Source organism: Vitis vinifera, chromosome 18 (genome assembly GCF_030704535.1).
Source record: "Vitis vinifera cultivar Pinot Noir 40024 chromosome 18, ASM3070453v1".
Classification (NCBI taxonomy): domain Eukaryota; kingdom Viridiplantae; phylum Streptophyta; class Magnoliopsida; order Vitales; family Vitaceae; genus Vitis; species Vitis vinifera.
The window spans coordinates 28,188,167-28,210,855 of NC_081822.1; the positions used below are offsets into that span (position 1 = coordinate 28,188,167).

The window sequence follows — 22,689 nt, forward strand, 5'->3', positions numbered from 1 at the left end:
CTAAGGAACGGGAAGGGTTCTACCTTCTTAAAGCTAGTGGTGGAATCCGTGACAAACTGCCACTCTTTAACCTTTCAAAAAAACCACATCCAATAAAAACCAAATTTGCCTACATCTTAGACTAGGATATTCTCCATTCCCTTTGCTGAAAAAAATATTTCCATCGTTATTTGAACATCTAGACATCAATATGTTTCATTGTGAAGTTTGTGAATTGGCTACACATCACAAGACATCATTTTTGTTGAGTGATAATAGATCATCTCCCCAATTCACTTTGATTAATACAGATGTGCAGGGTCCTCATATTCCTAATATTTCTAGATCTCATTGGTTTATGTCTTTCATTGATGATTACACTGTAATCTCTTGGTTTTATTTGTTTGAAAGATAAATCAGAAGTGAGTAGTGTGTTTCCTATATTTCATAAAATGATTAATGATCAATTTGGAGTTCAAACCAAAAGTGAGGTCTGCCAATGCTCAAGAGTACGGGATAGTGGAGAAAATGGGATTATCCATTACTCATGTTTTAGTGATATGCCACAGGAGAATGGGTAGCGGAGAGAAAAAATAAATAAATATAGGCACCTTTTTTAAATTACAAGAGCTTTATGGTGCCTAATACCTTCCAAAAAATGCGCTACTCAACATCCTATCTCCAACTTCATTTCATTTCATAGGTTGTCACCCTCTCATAAAGCCTTATTGTGTGAATTAAATCACATTCATATTCCAAAAGTTGTCTACGAAGCACTTAGAAATGAGAGCTGCAATGAGTGAGGAAATGAGACCACTAAAAAAAAAATCAAACATGGGAGGTTGTTGAGCTTCCTAAAGAGAAGAGACCAGTTGGGTGTACATGGGTGTTTATTGTGAAATATAAGGCAAATAGAACTCTAGAAAGATATAAATTTAGATTGGTGGCCACCAGTTGTACTCAAACATATGGGGTCAATTACCAAGAAACCTTTGCCTCACTTGCAAAATAAATATTGTTTGAGTTTTATTGTCACAGCTGGCTACTAATCTTGATCGATTTTTGCAATAATTTGATGTCAAAAATATTTTCTCACAGTGATTTGTAGGAGGAGGTTCATATTGAAGCTTTAGTAAGATTTGATGAACATCCCAAGAACAACCATGTGTGCTGACTTAAGAAAGGACTATATGAACTCAAGCAATCTTCTAGCTAGGGACTAGTTTGAATGATTAACAAACTATGTTGAATATGAAATATCAACGGAGTCAAGGAGATCATATCCTATTTATTAAAAGCTCACTTTAGGATAGGTGACTACTTTAAATGTTAATATAGATGGCATAATAATTATTGCTGATGATCTGAAAGAGATGAAACAACTAAAAAGACATCTAAATGTAGAGTTTGAGATAAAAGATCTTAAAAGATTGAAGTACTTAGGGATTGACATAGCTCATTCGAAGAAAGGTATCTTTACATCACAATAGAAGTATGTTATTGACATTTTAAAAGAAACTCATATGGTAGGATGTAAGGCAACTATCACATCGACTGAAGCAACTCACAAACTTGGTGATGATAAAATGGAGGCAGTAGTTGGCTGAGGTTTGTATCAAAGGATAGTTTGGGAAGCTTATATACTTACAAATTTAGCCTATGTCGTAAGCATTGTTAGCTAATTTAAGCATTCACCAAGAGCATTGTTAACTAATTTAAGCATTCACCAAGAGCATTGTTACCAATAATTTAAGCATTGTTTAGAGACATACATATATATATATATATATATACTCATCCTTGAAATCAATATACAAAATTCATTGTCCCCTTAGTATATGTTTATATAAACATGAAACTAAGCCCAATGATGCATGGATTCTGTATTTAGAATTGCAAAAGGCATCTGTGCCACAACAATGGATTGAATAAAAAAAGCCTTAATAAGGCTCTGCTGAATTTATCACAAACAAAAATAACTAGTTTCATAAGTAGCATCTAAAATATATTAATAGTTAAAAAAAAAAATTACAAGCTGGTGGGACAGCTGCACTTGCAAAGGAGTTGCTCTACAAGAAACAAGAACATTAAATCCTTCCATGGGAATTCTCATTCTGGCCTGTGCAATGGAGAGAACAGCTTGTCATAGAACATAAAATAAGGTTCTTACAATTTCTATCTATAGAAATTTCTGGAACTTACAATTTGAACTGATTATCAAACTCATCTTAAACAAAGTGTAAAAGGCCATCTCTTATGACAATACTATAAATGTTAGCAAAAATTCCTATAGATTTCACCTGAGTAGATCTACAAAACATGCCACACAAATGTGAGTTTCGAAAAATTCTCTGCTTTGCTTTCTCATTTCTTTTGTTCCCCAAGAATCAAACAAAGCATAAAGACTTTTCTAATGCTCATAACCATTTCAAAAACCAATTTAAAACAAATCATGCATATCTCCAACTTGTTAGTTCAAACACAACCAAAACAACATCAAATTTATCCAAACCAAAAATTATCCACAACATCAAATTCATTCAAACCAAAAACAATGGCCAAAAAAATTAGCTTAGCACTAACTTTGAAATTTAAGTCATTCTTTCCTAGTCAATATAAAAACTATAGGTATTAAAAATCGAATGTTATAATGCAAAAATATCATTCATACTCAAAAACGTAAATATCCATGTTATCATATTTGAAACAAGATTTTAAGTGCTAGAAAATGGGTCATGTAACTTGAGTTTTAGTTACTCATTTCAACATGATTCTAGTTGAAAAATAATTGAACAATGATGGTTGATTTCCTTTTGGAACAAGAAGAAAAAGAAAAAAAAAAAAAAAAAGAGCTAAATGAGCTTGGATTATTTTTGGCCTCTCTTGACAACCAAGGTCAGTGTATAGGTGTGATTTTGGGAGGATTGCTTACAATTTCAACCTCTATTGTGAGATAAGTCTTGGATTTTTCACATGTGTGTTTTTGGCTTATCCCTGTTATCAAGATATCCAATGCAAATGAGTGAGAGAATAGATTCTAGATTGATTTCGGGCTTGGTCTATATTCACTGTCCATGTTGTTTCAATTGAATTCAAAATGTTTTCTTTAATTCATATAGTTAGAGAGTTCTATATATCTCGATTTAAATTCAAACCTGTCTTTATCTTATGCCATATTACATTCTATAAATAAAGCCACCATTGGTGTGAACTATAATCCATCCAAAGTGTGAATAATTAAGCTCTAGAGCAATTCCCTATCAGAGTTTTTTCAAGCAGTCATTTTGTGCCTTTGATCGTGGAGGGTAGAAAGATACAAAGGACTCTTATAGTCCCGTATCTTTATATTAAAGGGTTTTCTTAGGAGTTCATAACAATAAGTATGGACCAAATTATCCAAAATCTTCTAAGAGTCATTTATCCGATCCTATTTATTGATATTGTTGTATTTTTCCTATAGTGGAAATACAAAGTGGATGACAATTGGAAACCTATTCATTCTCAAAATGAAATGACTTATGAATCTGAAAAAATCACCAATGGATTCCAAAAAACATTTAAATTGTTCACTATGAACTACCAGTCAAATTAGAACTTCAAGAACCTAAAGACAAACAAATTTTGGCTTTCTTTAGAACCTACTTCCATAGGTAAGTACATACAAACTACACCAGAAACCAATTATCAAAGGCATTAAAAGAAAATCAAATAATCCAAACACCCATAAAAAGCAGAACTCACAATGGATTCGAGGAACCAAAGCACATGCCACTTGGGTTTGATTTAAAACCTAATTTAATAGCAATTTATGAAACAAACCGCATAGAAACCCAATTATCAAAAGCATGGGACCAAATATTTGGGAAAATAATTACAAGCACTGATGAAGAGCAAAACATGCAATGGATTACAGATGGAAACTTAATGGATGGAATACATGTAGCTCTTCACTCTAAATTAGATTATAAATTTTGCCTGCTATATTTTGACCACAAATATTTGCACAGAGAAAATAGCGATTGCTGGACTGAAAGCAATTCCAACAGAATTAAAAGAGAACCATTCAAATCATTTTCCTAAACAAATAAATAAATTTAGAAGAGCGAAATTTTATTCCAACAGTCTACAAGCCATGAGAACTGCAAAGATTCATAAACATGGTATTATCATTGCACAAACAACACATTCCATATGGTTTTTCAGCTGGAAAATTTATATAGTGGTATGTGTTTATATACATTAAACTAATTCCAATGATTTATGGATCCTGAACTCAGAATTGCAAGAATCTAACAAGTTTCTCACATGTGTTTAAGCACCACATTAAATCATTTCATGCAAATTCTGATTGTATTCTGTGCAATAGAGATGGCAGCTGGTCACAGAACTTAATTCATAATTCCACCCAAATAAATTTATAAAAGTTACATTTTCAACTGATTTTCAAACTCATCTTAAACAAAGTGTACAAAGGCCATAACTTATGACACAAATGTGAGTTTCTAAAATTTCCTGCTTTGCTTTCTTCCCTATTTTTCGTCCCTTAAGACTTCCAAGAAAATAAAAATGGCATAGAGGCTCCTCTAATGCTCATAACCATTTAAAGAACCAATATAAAACAATCATATCCCCAGCTTGTTCACTCAAGCACAACCAAAACAATATCAAATTCATTCAGACTTAAAATGATACACTACAAGCGATCCACAATATTAAATCCATTCGAACCAAAAACAATGGCCATATCATCTTAGACTTTGAAATTCAATTCATTCTTTGATATTCAATTTAAAATTATTACTACCAAAAACTGAAGGTTATAATGCACAAAAATCATTCACTCCAAAAAGTAAATGCCCACTGAATCCAATTTAAGAAAGATTTGAAGTGCTAGAAAATGGTAGCATATAACTTGGTTTTTATACAGGGTGTGTGTGTAGGAGGGGGAGGGGGTAGCATGTTTCACTTCTTGACATATTCGTTAGTCAGCCAGAATGAAGGGTTCCTTAGTCACTATCACAAATGCCTAATTCCAATTTATATGCTTGTTAGCACTAACCAATGGATCAAAAGCAGAGCAGTTCCTGTATTTACTCATTTCAACATGATTCTTGTTGAATACATACACACACATACACAACAGAACTAAATAAGATTGGATTAGATTTGATCTCTCTTGACAACCAAGGTCAGTGTATAGGTGGTTTTGGGGAGTATTACTTACAATTTCAACCTCCATGGTGAGAGGAGTCTTGAGATTTTCAAATGGGTGTTTCTGCTTTATCCGTATTGGCAAGATATCCTCAAATCTGTTTGAACAGATTCACTAGCCTGTTTGTTTTAAATAGGAGATACTATACCTTAAGGTAGCCTGTAATCTAAAGATGTTTTGTTGCTGGGCATTTCATCAAACAACTTGCATTTAACACCCAACAACATCTTTGCATGGCCTTTTTAATCAAAACAACTCACAAGATTCATCCAGTGCTAAACAAAATTCTAATTATCAGAGATTTACATAGGCTCAAGAAACAAGTTTCAGCAGAATCAAAGGTTATATTCTTATGAAAAATCCCTGCCTAAAACATTAAAAAGAAAAAATTAAATAAGAAATAAAAACACCTCAACCAATTTCAGTTGCTTCAATCATTATGAACTTAATGAGAGAAGAAAAAGAAGGCGCTTACCAAAAGGTCCACAAAGATGTAATAGAGAGATATGATTGGAGGAGGTCAATACAATGGAAGAAAGAAAATAATCATAACTTGAAGCGTGCATAACCAAATCAACAGAAGAGAAGTTTATTGGAAGAAAGTGCTTGGATGATGGTAGTCATTCTGGGAAATATTTGCGCTTGACCTTCAGCAAGGGATCATTCCTGGAATGCTGACTGCTGCCAACAGAACTGTGCCCACTTCCACTTCCACTGGGCCCTGCCCCGTCACTGCTTCTCTCAACTATATTGCCTCCTACTCTTGATCCAGAGTCACCCAAACTCCCAAGAAGAGGGCTGCATTGTATACTTTCAAGATCTTCTGCATATATAAGACGTACCCCACATTCTTTCACCATATTTGATGCTCTTGAGCTGAGTCTATGGGTTGCTTCAAAAGAAATCTCCATGTGACTCCACTCATTCGGGTCATTCACTTGAAACATCCTCAGCTGAGCACAAGGTTGATAACCCAACCAGACATGCTCTGAACTGACATCGCTACCTTTGCAATGGAAATCATGACCGAAGTCTCTCAATTCTCCATAATCAAGAGTGTCAGGACTCAAATGGCATACAATTCTATCAGGGACATGTTCAAGAACAGAGCAGACAGCAAATCCCAAAAAGTCATCATCATACCAATCCGTAGGTAGCTTTACTTTTACAAAAGATCCCATATTCCGATGCCAGATCCACTTGGGAATTCCACTTCCAGGAAGAATCATGCTAAATGCAACATTTTCAAAAAATTTCTGCTTCACCACAGCGAAATTAGATGGAGAGGGCTCAGAACAAGAAAAAGACACTAAATTATCAGGAAATCTTTGTAATGCATCCCTCTTATCATCATTAAATTGCTCCTCAACTGGCTTCAAGCAATAATAGAATAGGAACTGCAGCCACTGCAACATGCTTATACTGGATGAACTTAATGAAAGGGATGTGCAATCACGTGAATTGATATCTGGGACACTTGGTGGAAGCTCTGGAATTTCTGTAAGATTCTGGCACTGCCCCAACCAAAGGTCTCTCAGGTTAGTAAGTGCACTGATGCTGGTAGGTATGCTTAGAAAATTGTTTCTGCTTGGATTGCAACTGCTTTGGTTTAAATTTGTCAAGGAGCTTAAACATGGAAAAGAAGGCAAGCGCAAACCAATCCCATTTGAACCTCTTCCATGCAACAACCAGAATGAAAAGAGTGAACTCAATGAGCTAGATGGTAATATTTTACATCCAGGATAGATCAACACTCGGAGGCCTCTCAAAAGAACAATTGAGTCAGGTGGTTGTCTTATAGCAGTTCCATCAGCATGGAGCTGCACTAGATGTTGCAGGCTCCCAACATTCTTAGGCAATTGGTCTAGTTGTGAACAACCAGAGACAATGATTGTTTGAAGGGATCTCAAATTACACATGCTGTCTGGAAGACTCACAAGCTTTTTGCATTTCCTCAGATTCAATAGAACAAGTCCTTTTAGACGTTCAATTGAAGAGGGTAGCACTTCTATGGATGTTCCATCTAAAAGAAGCTCTTTTAAATTTTCCATGTCCTCCATTATTTCTGGAAAATTCTCCAATTTTGAACAGCCAGACAGAAAGAGATATTCAAGGGATTTCAACTTAAAAATACATGTGGGAAGACTCGTAAGATTTTTGCACCTTTTCAGATCCAATAAAACAAGTCCAGTGATATGCTGCCCGATTGAAGATGGAAGTTCCTCTATAGCAGTTGATGATAAATAAAGCTTCAATAAATGTTCCATATTACATTGAATATCCGGAAACTTCTTGAGCTCTGAGCAGCCAGCAAAATTAAGAATTTCAAGTGCTTCCATGTCAGTGATGCTTGGAAAACTGCTAAGCTGTTTGCAGTTTTTTAGATTCAATACAATAATCTTCTTCAGCCTTCCAATAGATGGATGAACCTCAAGCAAACTTGAACAACCATCAAGAATTAGTTTTTCCAGATTTGGAGCCCTAACTGAGAAGTCTGGAATTTCCATGAGGTGCTGAGAGAAACTAACTCTGATAGTATTTAACTTTTCAAGAGGCTGTAAGAGAGAGGGAAAAAAATGATACAATGCATAAGCTTTCATGAACTTCAGAGGTTTATCTAAAGAAAGAAACATGAATAAATAATTTCATACCTCGTCGCTTTCCCAAAGTTGTTTTAAGCTGCTGTAACACATGTCAAGTTCAATGAGGTCCTCAGCATAAAAACTTGAAGGCAAAGATTCCAAAGGATATCCATGCCAGTAGAGATATCTTAGCTCATAAGAGGGGAATTCAAAGTCTTTGGACAACTTTACTTTATTATCCTCCCTTATAGAAATAGATCCATGAGCCCAATAGATTTTGAGCAACCTAAGTCTTGTCATCATCTCAAAGGATTTAGTAGTAATGTCTATCCGCTTACGCTTTGGTATAGACAAGTCGAAGAGTATGCCCTCAATTGCCTCTGTTCCCTAACAAACAAGAGTAAAAAATAAGTGAAGAGAAAAACATATAAAAGTTAAATAAGATATATAACTTAAAAAAAAAAAATTGATACTGTTGAAGCTTAGGTGTTTCAAATAACCTTCAAGTATGAAAGTAGGTTCATTTACATTTTGCTCTTACCGATTTTCTGATCAATACACGATTTACGTCGTCAGGATAGCACAACCTGCTCCATTTTTCAGGGTAGTTAGGATAATCTTGTCGAACAATGTATCGTCCCATTTGTTGTAACAAATCATGCATCAATATCTTGTTGTCAAAAATAGTTATGAGGCATTTATCACCGAGGACTCGTATTCCACTCTCTGCATAGAAGTTGCAAGCATCTAGGATTCTTGTAACATGATCTTTATCTTCTCCATTAAAGAAGCAAGCAACATCTAGGAATATATCCTTTTGTGTGAGATCTAATTCATCATAACTTCTCTTGAGCACACCTTGAATTTCTTGGTTAGGTTCCTGTTTTAGTTTTTGCAATTCACTTTTCCATTCAAGTATTGTCTTGCCAAATAGGAAACGACCCAAAACTTTAAGGCCTAAAGGAAGACCATCAACGCAACGCACCATAGAGTTTGAAAGTGTTTCATAATCTTCTTTGGGATGCTTCTGTTCAAATGCGTGTTGACTAAAGAGCTCAATAGCTTCCATTTGATCTAATTTCTTAACCTCATAAAATGCATCCATTTTATGCACATCCAACAAATGCCTATCTCTAGTTGTTACAATAATTCTACTTCCAGGACCAAACCAATTGCAATCACCAGCCAAGCCTTCTAGTTGGTCCAAAGTGTCAACATCATCAAGAATGAGAAGAACACTTTTAAAGCATAACCTGTCTTGTATCATATGGATCCCTTCATCAACATTGCTTATAAAGTTCTTCCGGCTTGGCAAGATCTCATGAAGGAGTTGTTTTTGTAAATGAAGTAAACCCCTACTTTTGGAATCCTCTCTGACATTAGCAATAAAGCTAGTAATCATGAAAAGAGGGGCAATTCGATTATAAACAACTTTGGCAACGGTTGTTTTACCAATTCCTCCAAGTCCATAGATCCCAATCATGCGAACCTCATTTGATGATAGATCTATCATTTGTGGAATAACTTCATTCAAACGATCATCCATCCCAACGAGGTTTTTGTCAACATGTAAATGTTTCCGAGTAAATCTTGCCAAAATAGTGCGAGTAATATCATTAACAACTTCTGACTCAGACCTGCCACCAGTAAGGCACATACATGAGTGAGCCAACAAAGTACAAACCACAAAAAACATTTCAAGTCCTTTTATATGCAACTTATATTTTGAAGGACTAATGCTATATCGTACATAAAGAAAAACTCCAAATCGGTTCTCTGATGCACCGAAGGAAAATCACATCCCGAATAGTCACATGCCCTATTCTCCGGGAGAACCAATTTGGAGAAATGGTCTAGAAAATCTATGAATTTTCTATTTTAATTGATGAAATTGTACTAGACCATTGAGGTCACTTACCATTTCAGTTTTCAACCCTTGATATAATTATTTAAAACAATTAATGAAATTTTCTCACACAATTTGGAAAAGAATAACACCAATTATTGAAAAAAAAACTGTAAACCAGATTTTAAAACTGTATATGCCCCGTGAACCTGGGTGATCTTTTCAAAACCAGAAAGAATCTTTGAATTGAATAATGAATAATAAAGCAGTGATAAAGTTCAATTATGTAACCCTTGGCCTCAACATTTGTATTCCCATCCAAAAGGAGACATAAAATTTCGATTTTTTAGGACGACACAAGTTGATTATAACTTTCAATAGATTTCTGTTTTAATGTTATGTACAAAAAATAAAGAATACTCGCAAGAGATTATAAGCAACAAGCTATATTTACCCATTTTCTGCATGCCATCCAGAAAGATTGGCCACTTCTGTCAAAGCTGCCCTCCACCTTTGTGTCTGGTGACCAGACCCATTTCTTTCATGATCGGCTAATGCTTCTCCGTAATGGCCCCTCTGATGTCTCACATGGGAAGGATCCACATGATAGAAAACTGGATAAACTATCAATCCCATTTCTGCCCTCCACTCCATGATCTTCGCCAGTTCCTCCAAACACCATCTGGAGTCGGCATAATGTTCGGAGAGAATCACGAGAGCGCACCTTGACTTCTCAATAGCTGTAAGAAGACTTGGTGCGATCTCCTCTCCCCTTGATAGTCCTTCATCGTCTCTAAAGGTAACAATCCCTTTCCGAATCAACGCTGCATAGAGATGACCTGTGAAATTTCTGCGGGTATCTTCACCCCTAAAGCTCAAGAAAACTTCGTAATCCCATGGACGGACAGGAGTAGAAGAAGAAGACGCCCTTCGACGATTCGCAGAAGCCATTGACAGGCTGTGTGCCAAAGGTACCAGCGACGATCTTACTATCAGGGCTCAGCTGAGCTTAGGCAATTTCTTCGTAGAAAGGAAAGGAAAACACTGGTAGGTGGAAAAGAAGCCATGAATCTCAATGGAAGGCGGGTGCAATGCCAGAAGGTCAGCATGAGTGTTTGTCTTTTTGTCAACGGAATTATTATTGATTCCGCGTGGGGTGGCTAAAAGCCTAAATCTCATTAGTTGTTTACAATTATTCTCGAATCTCGAAATTCACCACTCACTTCAATTACTTCTTCGGCTAGTGGGTTGTTTGGTCCAGTTAACAAAACTCAACCTCGGTACGTGGGAACGGAAGCTGAAAAGCTCACAGGCATAAGATAATGTTAGCCACACCACCTTTAATGTCTCTAATAATTTTTTTATACATGTATATTCTATTACCACCGGCTACGCTCCTTGTAAAAATAGCCACTATCTGCCTTTTATATATTTGATTGCAGCCTCATATAAACATCAGTATTTTCAAAACCGTGATATCGACACGAAAATATATATATATATATGATTTATATAAAATTAAAAGTTATTATACAAAAACTATATTTTTTTTCTTTTTTAATGTTGTTATAGAAAAGATTTATCACTACACAACTCTTATATTATTAGACAAAATTCTAGTAACAATCTATAAAATTAAATCTCTTAAAATTAGAGATTTTTTAGTCTTAATTCTTAACCTTAATCCATTTTATCTGTTTTACGAACATATTTGCCAAAATTTTTATTTGATCTTAAAATGATTTAACAATGTTAGACCCAAAGTGATGTTTTGAAAATACGTTTTTACCTTATTCAATTACTATTTCATTTTGTATTTAACTTCAAAAATTTTCACTTAAGAGGATGCTACTTGTGGTACTTTTTCAAATAAATAATCTGATTTTTAAATTTGGACTCATTTTTCATAAACATGTTTTTTTATATAAGAAATTATTTTATGGGTTATATTTCCTATTTTATTTTTATTTTTAATAATAAAAAATTAATGATGATTTGAAAAAAAAAATGAGTTTAATTATTGAATGAAAAATGTAAACCCACACAGGACAGGTAATTTCCTGGTAGAAAGGAAAGGAAAGGTTCGGTGGAAGGAAAAGAAGCCATGAATTCCCGAGGACGGCGGGTGCAATGGCAAATGTTTGTCTTTTGTGTGGTAAGATTCTTATAAAATATTACTCATCCTACATCTCATCAATTGTGTACAATTATTTCTCCAATCTCCAGGCCATTAAGAAAAGTCAGTCTTGGTAGGTGGGAACGGAGGAGGAAATTTCATAACAATCATCAAGTCTTCAGCGCGGAATGTCTACATAAAATAATGTTTGTTTACACCAGCAGTTTGGTCATTTTCTAATCATATTTCAATAAAGAAATTTTGTATCTAACAACCACTACATAAAATAATGTTTTTTTTTTTTGTATAAAATTCATTATTTTCCAAACATCGGACCATTTCTCTTTGCCATTGAATAAGCATGTATTAATATTTTATAATTATAATTATATAAAATTATAATTGCCACAAAGATAAAATATATATGTATTAATATTTCTAATTTTATGAAATACTATAAATATAAATTTAAATGTTAAAAAAATATAAAATACTTATATATTCTATCATGCTATTATCTTAAAAATTATTATCTTATATATATATATATATATAGTAATGGTACAAAGCCCAATTATATTTAAATTTTATCTTTTCATTATCTAATTTGTTAATGTTAAGAACAAAAAGATGAATTATTAAGTTTTTAAATTATATTTATTTATAATTATTTTAATTTTAATAATATATAAAATATATTAATAATCTCATGTTGATATCTTGATTTGATTGCACTTAAATAACCAACTAGTAAATAATGATTCAATAACTTTTCTAAAAGCATTAATTTTCAAACCATCTATGAAAGTTTATAAGAAAAGTTATAACTAAATCATGTTATATAGTAAAAATTGTAGGATGGATCTTATAAGAGAATCTAGAATGTCCAAATATGGAAAAACTCATACTAAAAAAAAAATAAAATAAAATAAAATAAAATTAGGTGATGCTATAGTTAGCATCTAGAATGAGCCATCTTTCAAAAAGACAAGGACGAGCATGTGTCAAGGGCTTCACTTCCTAATAATCGATCCAACATCCATCATAAAAGATGTATAAGACTTATAAGTTTAATTATGATTGGCATGAAGGTCATTGTAGGAATTAATCAACAAAAGTATGAATACCCTTAGTGTAATAAAAAAAAAAAGCTAATATGTTGTTGAGGTGGCTTATGAAAACAATAACTTAAAAAGAAAGCCTAGCCTTTAGGTTATGTTTTGTTTTTGAAAAATATTAAGGAAAAAAAATGGTAAGGAAAATTGTTTTCTCATGTTTGGTTTCACCATGGAAACTATAAAAAAAAATAATATAATATAATATAATTAAAATTTATTAAAAATTTATATTTTTAAATTATTAAATCTTTATATAATAGAGAAAGTAAGTAAAATGAGTTTGAATAAGCATATAAAAATAATTTATTGAATGTAAACCTTATTTTTATTTTCCTTCATTTTTTCTTTCATTTTACTTTTCCTTCTTATTTTCTCATCGTCACATTTTTCCTCCAATTTTTTAGAAATCAAATATGGCCTTAATATTTTTTCTTCCTGTAAATCTTGAGATCACAAAACACATTCTATTTTAAACTTTAAAACTTCATTCTAGTTTGGAACTTAAAAATTAACCTTATATCTCAATGAAACTCTGTTGTGATTGTTGTAGCTATTAGGATGTGTCTCAAATTTCTAATTTGAATATATTTCTTTTTGTAATAAGTTAATATGTTATTGCAATTAGATTCCTTCTAGAAAAAGGAAAGCTAGTAAAAATATTTCTATGAATATTTTAAGTCATGAGGGGAAAAAGTTATGATAATAGGAGAGGGATAGAAATGGGAGAAAAAACCAAAAATACTTGATGGAACAAGACAACTCAGTAGGGTGTAGATGTGAGGAAGAGTGAGAGACACCTAATGGAGGCAAAGGGCTTATGGTTCAAGGTGGATGATACAAAGATGGGAAAAAGTGGGATGTTTCAAAACCCAATAGTTGTATTTGTTTTTATTTTTTAGAATATTCTTTAGCATATAATGGAATTGTAGATACTCCATTTTGTCCTCTTAGCACATGCTTTTAATCATGCTTAGTGCCCTTACTTTGTGCTTTCGTGTAGTACACACATAGGATCCCTTTTTTGTTTAATTGTTCTTATACTTCGTGGTGCTTTTTCTAATACTTTGCTTTGAAATTGACTTTAAGCCACCTTTAGATACTGTTTGTGTCATGCCCTAAGACCCACTCCAAGGGCGTGACGGTCATTTCACACCTCAAACCTGAAAGCTTAAAGTGTAACCGAACCTAAACAATCATATTGTAATTGGAAGTAACTGATTACTACTCAAAAAGTGCTATTTGATAGCTTGTAATAAACTCTTTTAAACAATTTTGAGTAGTAGTTATTACCTTTTAACCCAATTAACATATTAAGGACCCTTGCAATCAATTCTAATCAAATTGTATTAAGTTTTGGTGTTTTGATAGCTTTTTGATCACCAAAGCAATAAGAGATTAAGGAGAGTTCTTTGGAATCCATGGCAAAGCAATGGAAAGCTCAGAAACATGTAGAACCGAAGCTTTGAAGTCCTTTGCCATAAGCAAATCCAGAATGCAAGGAGTAAAAGATGTTCGGACAGGATGGCGGCGGAACGTGGGCTGTAGCAAGGCTTTCTCACTTTAATCAATGATCCGGACAACATATCCGAATAGGATATGCTATCGTCCGGGTGTGATGTTCACGAGTGCCGTGTGCTTCTCCTTGAGGGAGTCCGGATAGGGGAGCGCGCCACATGTCCTCTTGGGGAATCCGGATGGACTTGATTCGGATAGCCATTCGCACTCCGTGTCATCCGGGAGAGGGGTCCCTACACCTTGCACACGCAGACGGTCCCCCTTACGACATAGCTCATTCCACCCGGGGAGGAATTCCGTCCGCCGACATTTCGCATCCGGCTCCTGACATCCAGATGGGAGAGGAGGACGTTTCAACTTCTCTGGTCAGACATGTCCGGGTCCTCTGATAGCGCTTACCCGGAGAGCATCCGCGACCGACAATTTAGATTCCCCGGACAGCCATTTTTGCACAGTGCAACGAAATTTCTCCTAAAGCTTCCTAATATTTCCGACCGACATCTTGAAATATTTTGCTTTAGATATTTGATGTCTAAATCCCCAAATTCTCCTTGTAACCCACCTATCATAGGATTCCTTAGTCTTTAAGTAAGAACAAAGGGTGAATAACCTCTTATATATAGTTTGTAATTTTCTTTAAGAAAGATATATATGGAATCAATGAACAGAGCACTTGCTCTGTTTCTTCTTCATATTTTTGTTTTCTCGTTAGTTTTCTTTCTAGTCAATCAAACCCTGAGGATTTTTCCTCAGAGGATGAGAGGCTAGGCTCTACGTCTCTTGGAGTGAAGAAAACCGGGTAAGTTTCTTCATGCATAAATTGGAAGTTTTGTTATTTTAGTTTTTAATGAAGAGAAAGTATGACCCGTTAATGGTTTTTATCTTTTTAGTTAACTTAAAATGCCTTTAACTCACCTGGGCCAACACTTGATAAGGCAAGTGATCTCCGTTCATTGAGATGCACTAGTTTATCTCTTGAGAGCCTTTGGGAGGTAGTTTGAAGGTAGGATTTTCTAGAATAGCCAACACTTGGTAAGCTTTTGGACTCTAAGGAGACATCCATTAGTTATCTCTTGCGAGCTTTTGACGGGTAATCCAAGGTTAAAGATCACCTTGAATGGCAAATGTTAGGTGAGAAGCATGAGCCATTACAAGGTGCATCAGTGAGAGGGATTTAGTGTTTGAACCCATTAATGGGAAGCATCTGTACTGCACCGGTTAGAGAATTAATTATATGTTAATTCTCTAATGCGAGGAAAAGAAACAAGTGACCGGAACTCTCCTTTTTGTATGAGGAACCTGAGCCTAGTAATTTAAACTCCAAGAAACACTTTTCTTTATAAGTAAAATTAGTTACTATTTTTGGTTAACTTAAAACTAATTCTTTTTTTAAACATCTTTATGTTTTCTTTTAAAGCTAACCTTGAAATGAAAAGGCACCAATTCATCTTTGGATTAATATCAATTGTGGAGTGAAAACCCATCCCAGTGAACAACCCTAGAGCCACTATGCTATGCTATGCTAGCTCAGGCTATCCTAGTACATGGTGTAATAAGTTATAAATTTTGTTGATTAATCCCTTCTGAGGACCACAATCAAGGGACACCAGCTGGACACGTATCAAATGGCACCACTGTTAGGGACCATTGAGAGGACATGAATCAGCTGAGACACCAATTGGGAACGAATCAGTAACCAATTACCAAATACTTGTTCAGAGCAGAGTAGCAGAACAAAATTCTAAAATCTTCAAACTTAACTTTAAAACTAAGCATCCATCAACCAAAATCCATTATGCAAATAGATTGTAAACTCAAACAAATCAAGTGCTAACAAATTTTCATAATCTCAAAATCTCAACTTCAAACTATCATAAAAAAATAATTTGTAAGTTCAAATCTAAATAGCTTCCAAAAATCAAATAATCCAAATGAACATAAACTTATAAGCTAACAATGTTTAAAAATAACATCCTAAGCAAAATCCTAAGCAAAATCCTAATGAAGACCATTCCCCGACCTAACCATCACTCCTCGCCCGAACTAAGGGTACCTGAAAAAAAATTATCAATAAAGGGGAATGAGCTCAAAGCCCAATAAGGAACATTAATGCAGTCCATAGATCAAATATTTCAAGTTCACTTGCAAAATAGGAGATATTATAGCTAATTATTTTCATAAACTTTTGAGTCAGTTTTGCCAATACATTCAAAACTTTTACTTGTACACTTTCATTTCTGATTCAAACATTTTCATGTCAAATTCAGTCAAAACATTCAAATAAATTATTTACTCTGGTCATCAAACATCAAATGGTGTCCAGTTAGGTGGGACTTTTCAAATAGGTGACTAACCTCAAATCGTTCCTTTAAGGTGGACGGAACCAAACACTACTAGTACTAGTAACCTCTAACCAAACCCCTAGAGGCTAGGGTCCAAATCAATTACATTCCCCACCAAGAAATGTAAAGGTCAACTATAATTATATCCTGTTGACAAGGGCCAAAAAGTCAAAAGTTAACTATTATATCTCGTTGACAAGGGTCAAACAAACCAGAGTCAAACACTTATTTCAATTATTCAAATTTGCAAAACATAATATCTCCACATTTCTCTGTTGTAAATAAAATATGGTTCTAACATACTTTTCATGCAAAACATATTTAATCCATGCATAAAACGAATAATAACTCAAAATGTTTCCAAATGATGTATATAAAAATTTGTTTCTAAAAAAAATAATAATTGCATTAATTTCCCTTACCTCAAAAGAAGTCCTCAAAAACTTTGGAGAAAAAATAATCCTGAAAATCTACTCTTCACCTAACAAAATATAAGAGAAATAATCATTACCATCTATCTAAAATTATAGGTTTGAAAATCCTAAAATTTTAGGTATTCAAATTAACGTTTTTTGTTTTATGAAAGATAATTTAATCTATTCCTATTTTAGAAAATTTAATAAATTTTAATTCATATAGAACTTAAATTTTATTTTCAATTTTTTTCTTGGGACACAACATAATTTAATTAAATTGTAATTTATTTTACGAATTAAATTCTATACTATTTATTAACTTACACCCATCATTATTATAATTATAATACCAAAAACTTTACTTTCTTTTATTTATAAATTATATTTTCTCACTTTCAAGTTTTTTTTTTCACCAAACATAGCCTATACACAACAACTCTCCATCATTGCTAATATATATATATATATTAACCACCCCAATACCATCTGTACACATCTTCTTTTATTAAATAATACAATACCCAGTACTCAAGTACCCATCAAAGTCTAATAATAGAGTATGTGAAAATCTACCAACTAGATTTCAACCATGAAATCCTTACAAAAAAAAAAGTGGATGCACAGTTCCCACACACATGCAACCAATGCACACGCGTTTTTTTTTTTTTTTTTCATCTAAAAAAACTTAAGATCTCCCAAATTCCAACAATAAATCAAAATCTTAAATTTTCACTATTTTGATATTAAAACGAATTAAAAAAAATAAACTAACCCTAATCTAGATTTGGGTTTTCCAAGAAATATCTAGTGTGCTTAAAATTAGCTAATGAATCCAAAATATTAATCTAGGGGTTAGAATCTTACCTATAGAGATATGTTCTTCAAACCCTGAAATCCGACTCCAATCTTACGTTCTTAGGAACTCTCTGTGAACAGAAACGCGATTCAGAAAAGAACAGGAAGAACGGAATTCTAATTTATACCTAGGGTATTTATTCGTAAAATTACCTTTTCACCCCTCTTCCATTTTATTAAATTAATTAAATAATTTATTATTATTATTAATAATATTTTTCTAAAAAGAAACTTGGGCATTACATCATCCTCTCCTTAACAAAAGTTTAGTCCTCTTAACTTGACATACTTGAGTCTTGAAATAATTGAGGATGTTTTTCTCACATCTCTTCTTCTAACTCCCAAGTGGCCTTTCGGATACTATGATTGCTCCATTGGACCTTTACCAACTTGACAACAACATGTCGTAATACCTTATCCATCACATCCACAATTTGAATGGGCACCTCTTCATAGGTCAAGTCCTCAGAAATTTGAATAGGCTCCAACTCCACAACATGAGAGGGGTACTCATAAATATATTTCCTCGAAGTCAAAACATGGAATACATTTTGAATCTTAGATAGACTTGGGGGCAAGGCCACTTTATAAGCCAAAGTGCCTACTCTTTCTAATACCTCAAATGGTCCCACAGAACGAGGACTAAGTTTCCCTTTTCTTCCAAATCTCATTATGGACTTCATAGGTGAAACTTTCAAGAAAACATGATCACCCACCTCAAACTCGAAATCTCGTCTACGATTATCAGCATAACTCTTCTGTCTACTTTGTGCTGCTTTTAATCTTTCCTTAATTAAAGAGACCTTTTCAATAGTCAACTGTACAAGTTCAGGCCCCAAAAGTTTCTTCTCTCCAACATCATCTCAACAAAAAGGAGATCGACATCTCCTACCATACAACGCCTCAAAAGGTGCCATCCCAATGCTAGCTTGAAAGCTATTATTATAGGCAAACTCCACTAAGGGCAAATAATCATCCCAATTACCTTTTAATAATTTTTCAATATCTCTATTTTACTTATTTATTATTTATTTTTGTATATATGTATATCCTATTACCACCCACTAGCCTCATTGTGAAAATAGCCACTATCTGCTTTCTTTATATTTGATTACACCCTTATATAAACATCAGTATTCATCAGTATTATAAAAATGTATATTGTATTAATAATTAAAGAAGTAAAAGATGTTTTTTTTCTTTTTTTTCTTTTTTTATGTTTGTCATACAAAAGATTTATACCTACACATGTGATTGCCACAACTCCTATATTATTTGACAAAATTCTAATAATAATCTATAAAATCTAAATCTCTTTTTAAAATTAGAGACTTTAGTCTTAGATGTTTACCTTAACCTAGTTTATTTGTTTTATGAACATATTTACCGATATTTTTATCTGGTCTTAAAATGATCTAAGAATATTAAACCCAAAGTGATGTTTTGAAAAAACATTTTTAACTTATCCAATTATTATTAGATTTAATCTTGAGTTTCAAAAAGGTATCCTTTATTACTACTTTATTTTGTATTCTAACTTAAAAAATTTCCACTTTTGAAGTGGAAGTTGATATCAAAAGTTATGATAACTTTAAGACTTAGAGAGGTGTTACCTTATATGAATAACTTGAATTTTGGATTTTAACTCATTTTTTATGAACATATTTTTCCTTTTATAAGAAGTCATTTTTAGGGTTATATTTCTTATTTTATTTTTATTTTTAAAAATAAATATAAATTAGTTATCATTTTTTTTTAAATGAATTTTTCACAATAAAAAGTAAGTTTCATTAATGCGATCCATCAGCTGAGCTTAGGTAATTTCTAGGTACAAAGAAAAAGAAAGCTCCGATGGAAGGAAAAGAAGCCATGACTTCCCAAGGAAGGCGGGTGGAATGACAAATGTTTGTCTTTTGTGATGGGAACTGATTTTGCTTTAGCTTGGAGTGCGGTAAGTTCTTATAAGATTCTACTCATCCTACATCTCATCAATTGTGTACAATTATTAAACAATTATTTCTCCAATCTCCAGATCACTTCTTTGGCTAGTGGGTTATTTGCGCCCGTTAGGAAAAGTCAGTCTTGGACCCTTGGTAGGTGGGTACGCAGGAGGAAATTTCATAGCACGCATCAAGTCTTCAGTGTTGTATGTCTACATAAAAGAATGTTTGTTTACACCAGCAATTTGATCATTTTCTAATCATATTTCAATAAAGAAATTTTGTATCTAACAACCACTACCTATTTTATATATATATATATATGTATTCAATAGACACCAACTACGTGAACGCGTCATGACAATATATAACTAGTATATGCTTTTTAAATAAAATTCATTATTTTCCAAACACCGGTCCATTTCTCTTTGGGATTGAATAAGCATGTATTAATACATGTATTAATATTTCTAATTTTATGAAATACTATATATAAATTTAAATTTAAATGTTAAAAAAATATAAAATACTTATATATATTCTATCATGCTATTATCTTAAAATTATTATCTTTTATATAAATATATAGTAAAGGTAAAAAGCCCAATTATATTTAAATTTTATCTTATCACTATTTAATTTGTTGACGTTAAAAACAAAAAGATGAAATATTTTAAGTTTTAAAATTATATTTATTTATAATTATTTTAAATTTTAATAATATATAAAATATATTAATAATCTAATGTTGATATCTTGATTTGATTGCACTTAAATAATCAATCTGACTAGTAAACAATGACTCAATGACTTTTCTAAAAGCATTCATTTTCAAACCATCAATGAAATTCTAAAAAAAAAAAAAGTTAGGTGCAGCTATAATTAGCATCTAGAATGAGCCATCCTTCAAAAAGATAGGGACGATTATGTTTCAATAGCTTCACTTCCTAATGATCGATCCAACATCCATAAAAGATGCATAAGACTTATAAGTTTAATTATGATTGACATGAAGGTCATTGTATGAATTAATCAACAAAAGTATGAATACCCTTAGTATAATAAAAGAAGCCAATATGTTGTTGAGGTGGCTTATGAAAACAATAAGTTAAAACAAAACCTTTAGGTTATGTTTAGTTTCTGAGAAGTATTAAGGAAATAAAAAATGTTAAGAAAAATGGTTTTCCCATGTTAAATTTCACCATGATAAATATAAAAGAAAATAAAATATAATTAAAATTTGTCAAAATTTTATTTTTTTAAAATTATTTAATCTTTATATAATAGAGAGAAATAAGTAAAATGAGTTTGAATAAGCATATAAAAATAATTCATTCAGTTTAAACCTAGTTTTTATTTTCCTTCACTTTTACTTTTCCTCTTTATTTTCTTTTCCTCACATTTTCCCTCAAATTTTTCTAGAACCAAACATAACCTTAATGTTTTTTCTTCCTACAAAATTTGAAATTGCAAAACACATATTCTGTTTTAAACTTAAAAACCTTAGATCTTAATGAAACTCCATCGTGATTGTTGCAAGTCTCGGGACGTGTCTCAAATTTCTAATTGGAATATATATATATATATATATATATTCTAAATTAATATGTTATTGTAATTAGATTCCTTATAGAAAAAGGAATGCTAGTAGAAATATTTCTATAAATATTTTAGGTCATAAAGGGAAAAAGTTATGAGAAAGAAATGGACTTATGAGGATTATAGGAGGGGTAGAAATGTCAGAAAGAGCGAAAGACACTCGGTGGAACAAGAGAGCTCACTAGAGTGTAGACATGAGGAAGAGTGAGAGATACCTAGTGGAGTAAAAGGGTTCATGGTTTAGGGTAGAGAATAATTGTAAATTTTATCTTATCACTATTTAATTTGTTGACGTTAAAAACAAAAAGATGAAATATTTTAAGTTTTAAAATTATATTTATTTATATTATTTTAAATTTTAATAATATATAAAATATATTAATAATCTCATGTTGATATCTTGATTTGATTGCACTTAAATAATCAATCTGACTAGTAAACAATGACTCAATGACTTTTCTAAAAGCATTCATTTTCAAACCATTAATGAAATTCTAAAAAAAAAAAAGTTATAACTAATATCATGTTATATGGTAAAAATTGTAGGATGGATCTTATAAGAAAATCTAATCCAAATAAGGAAAAACCCATACTCAAAATAAAAAATAAAAAATAAAATAAAAATAAAAAGTTAGGTGCAACTATAATTAGCATCTAGAATGAGCCATCTTTCAAAAAGATAGGGACGATTATGTTTCAATAGCTTCACTTCCTAATGATCGATCCAACATCCATAAAAGATGCATAAGACTTATAAGTTTAATTATGATTGGCATGAAGGTCATAGCCTTAATGTTTTTTCTTCCTACAAAATTTGAAATTGCAAAGCACATATTCTGTTTTAAACTTAAAAACTTCATTCTAGTTTGAAACTTAAAAACCTTAGATCTCAATGAAACTCTATTGTGGTTGTTGCAAGTCTTGGGAGGTGTCTCAATTTTCTAATTGGAATATATATATATATATATATATATATATATATTATAAATTAATATGTTATTGTAATTAGATTCCTTATAGAAAAAGGAATGCTAGTAGAAATATTTCTATAAATATTTTAAGTCACGAAGGGAAAAAGTTATGAGAAAGAAATGGACTTATGAGGATCATAGGAGGGGTAGAAATGTCAGAAAGAGCGAAAGACACTCGGTGGAACAAGAGAGCTCACT

General features: G+C 32.4%; 1 protein-coding gene across 2 annotated transcripts; it reads right to left on the minus strand.

Moving 5' to 3' along the window:
* Positions 1 to 1,865: 1,865 nt before the first annotated feature.
* LOC100259650 (disease resistance protein RPV1) lies at positions 1,866 to 10,735 on the minus strand. 2 transcript variants are annotated; one of them, XR_788388.3, is made up of 5 exons: positions 10,074 to 10,735; positions 8,315 to 9,410; positions 7,843 to 8,160; positions 5,667 to 7,746; positions 1,866 to 2,098 (listed from the first exon to the last, which is right to left on the minus strand). XR_788388.3 is itself a non-coding variant. In XM_002272043.5 (4 exons), exons 1-4 carry the CDS (start codon positions 10,568 to 10,570, stop codon positions 5,812 to 5,814), a joined length of 3,846 nt encoding a protein of 1,281 aa, XP_002272079.2. In that variant the 5' UTR covers positions 10,571 to 10,735; the 3' UTR covers positions 5,463 to 5,811. The 2 variants fall into 2 exon arrangements, 1 of the variants encoding a protein (XP_002272079.2); XM_002272043.5 differs by lacking the exon at positions 1,866 to 2,098 and having other exon boundaries at positions 5,463 to 7,746.
* Positions 10,736 to 22,689: the final 11,954 nt, after the last annotated feature.

Coding starts and splice junctions, on each gene's coding strand:
- LOC100259650 (XM_002272043.5), bottom strand. CDS start 10,570: ATGGCTTCTGCGAATCGTCGAAGGGCGTCTTCTTCTTCTACTCCTGTC. Junction 8,161..8,314: donor GTGTATTGATCAGAAAATCG/GTAAGAGCAAAA, acceptor CTTGTTTGTTAG/GGAACAGAGGCAATTGAGGG. Junction 7,747..7,842: donor AACTTTGGGAAAGCGACGAG/GTATGAAATTAT, acceptor TCTCTCTTACAG/CCTCTTGAAAAGTTAAATAC.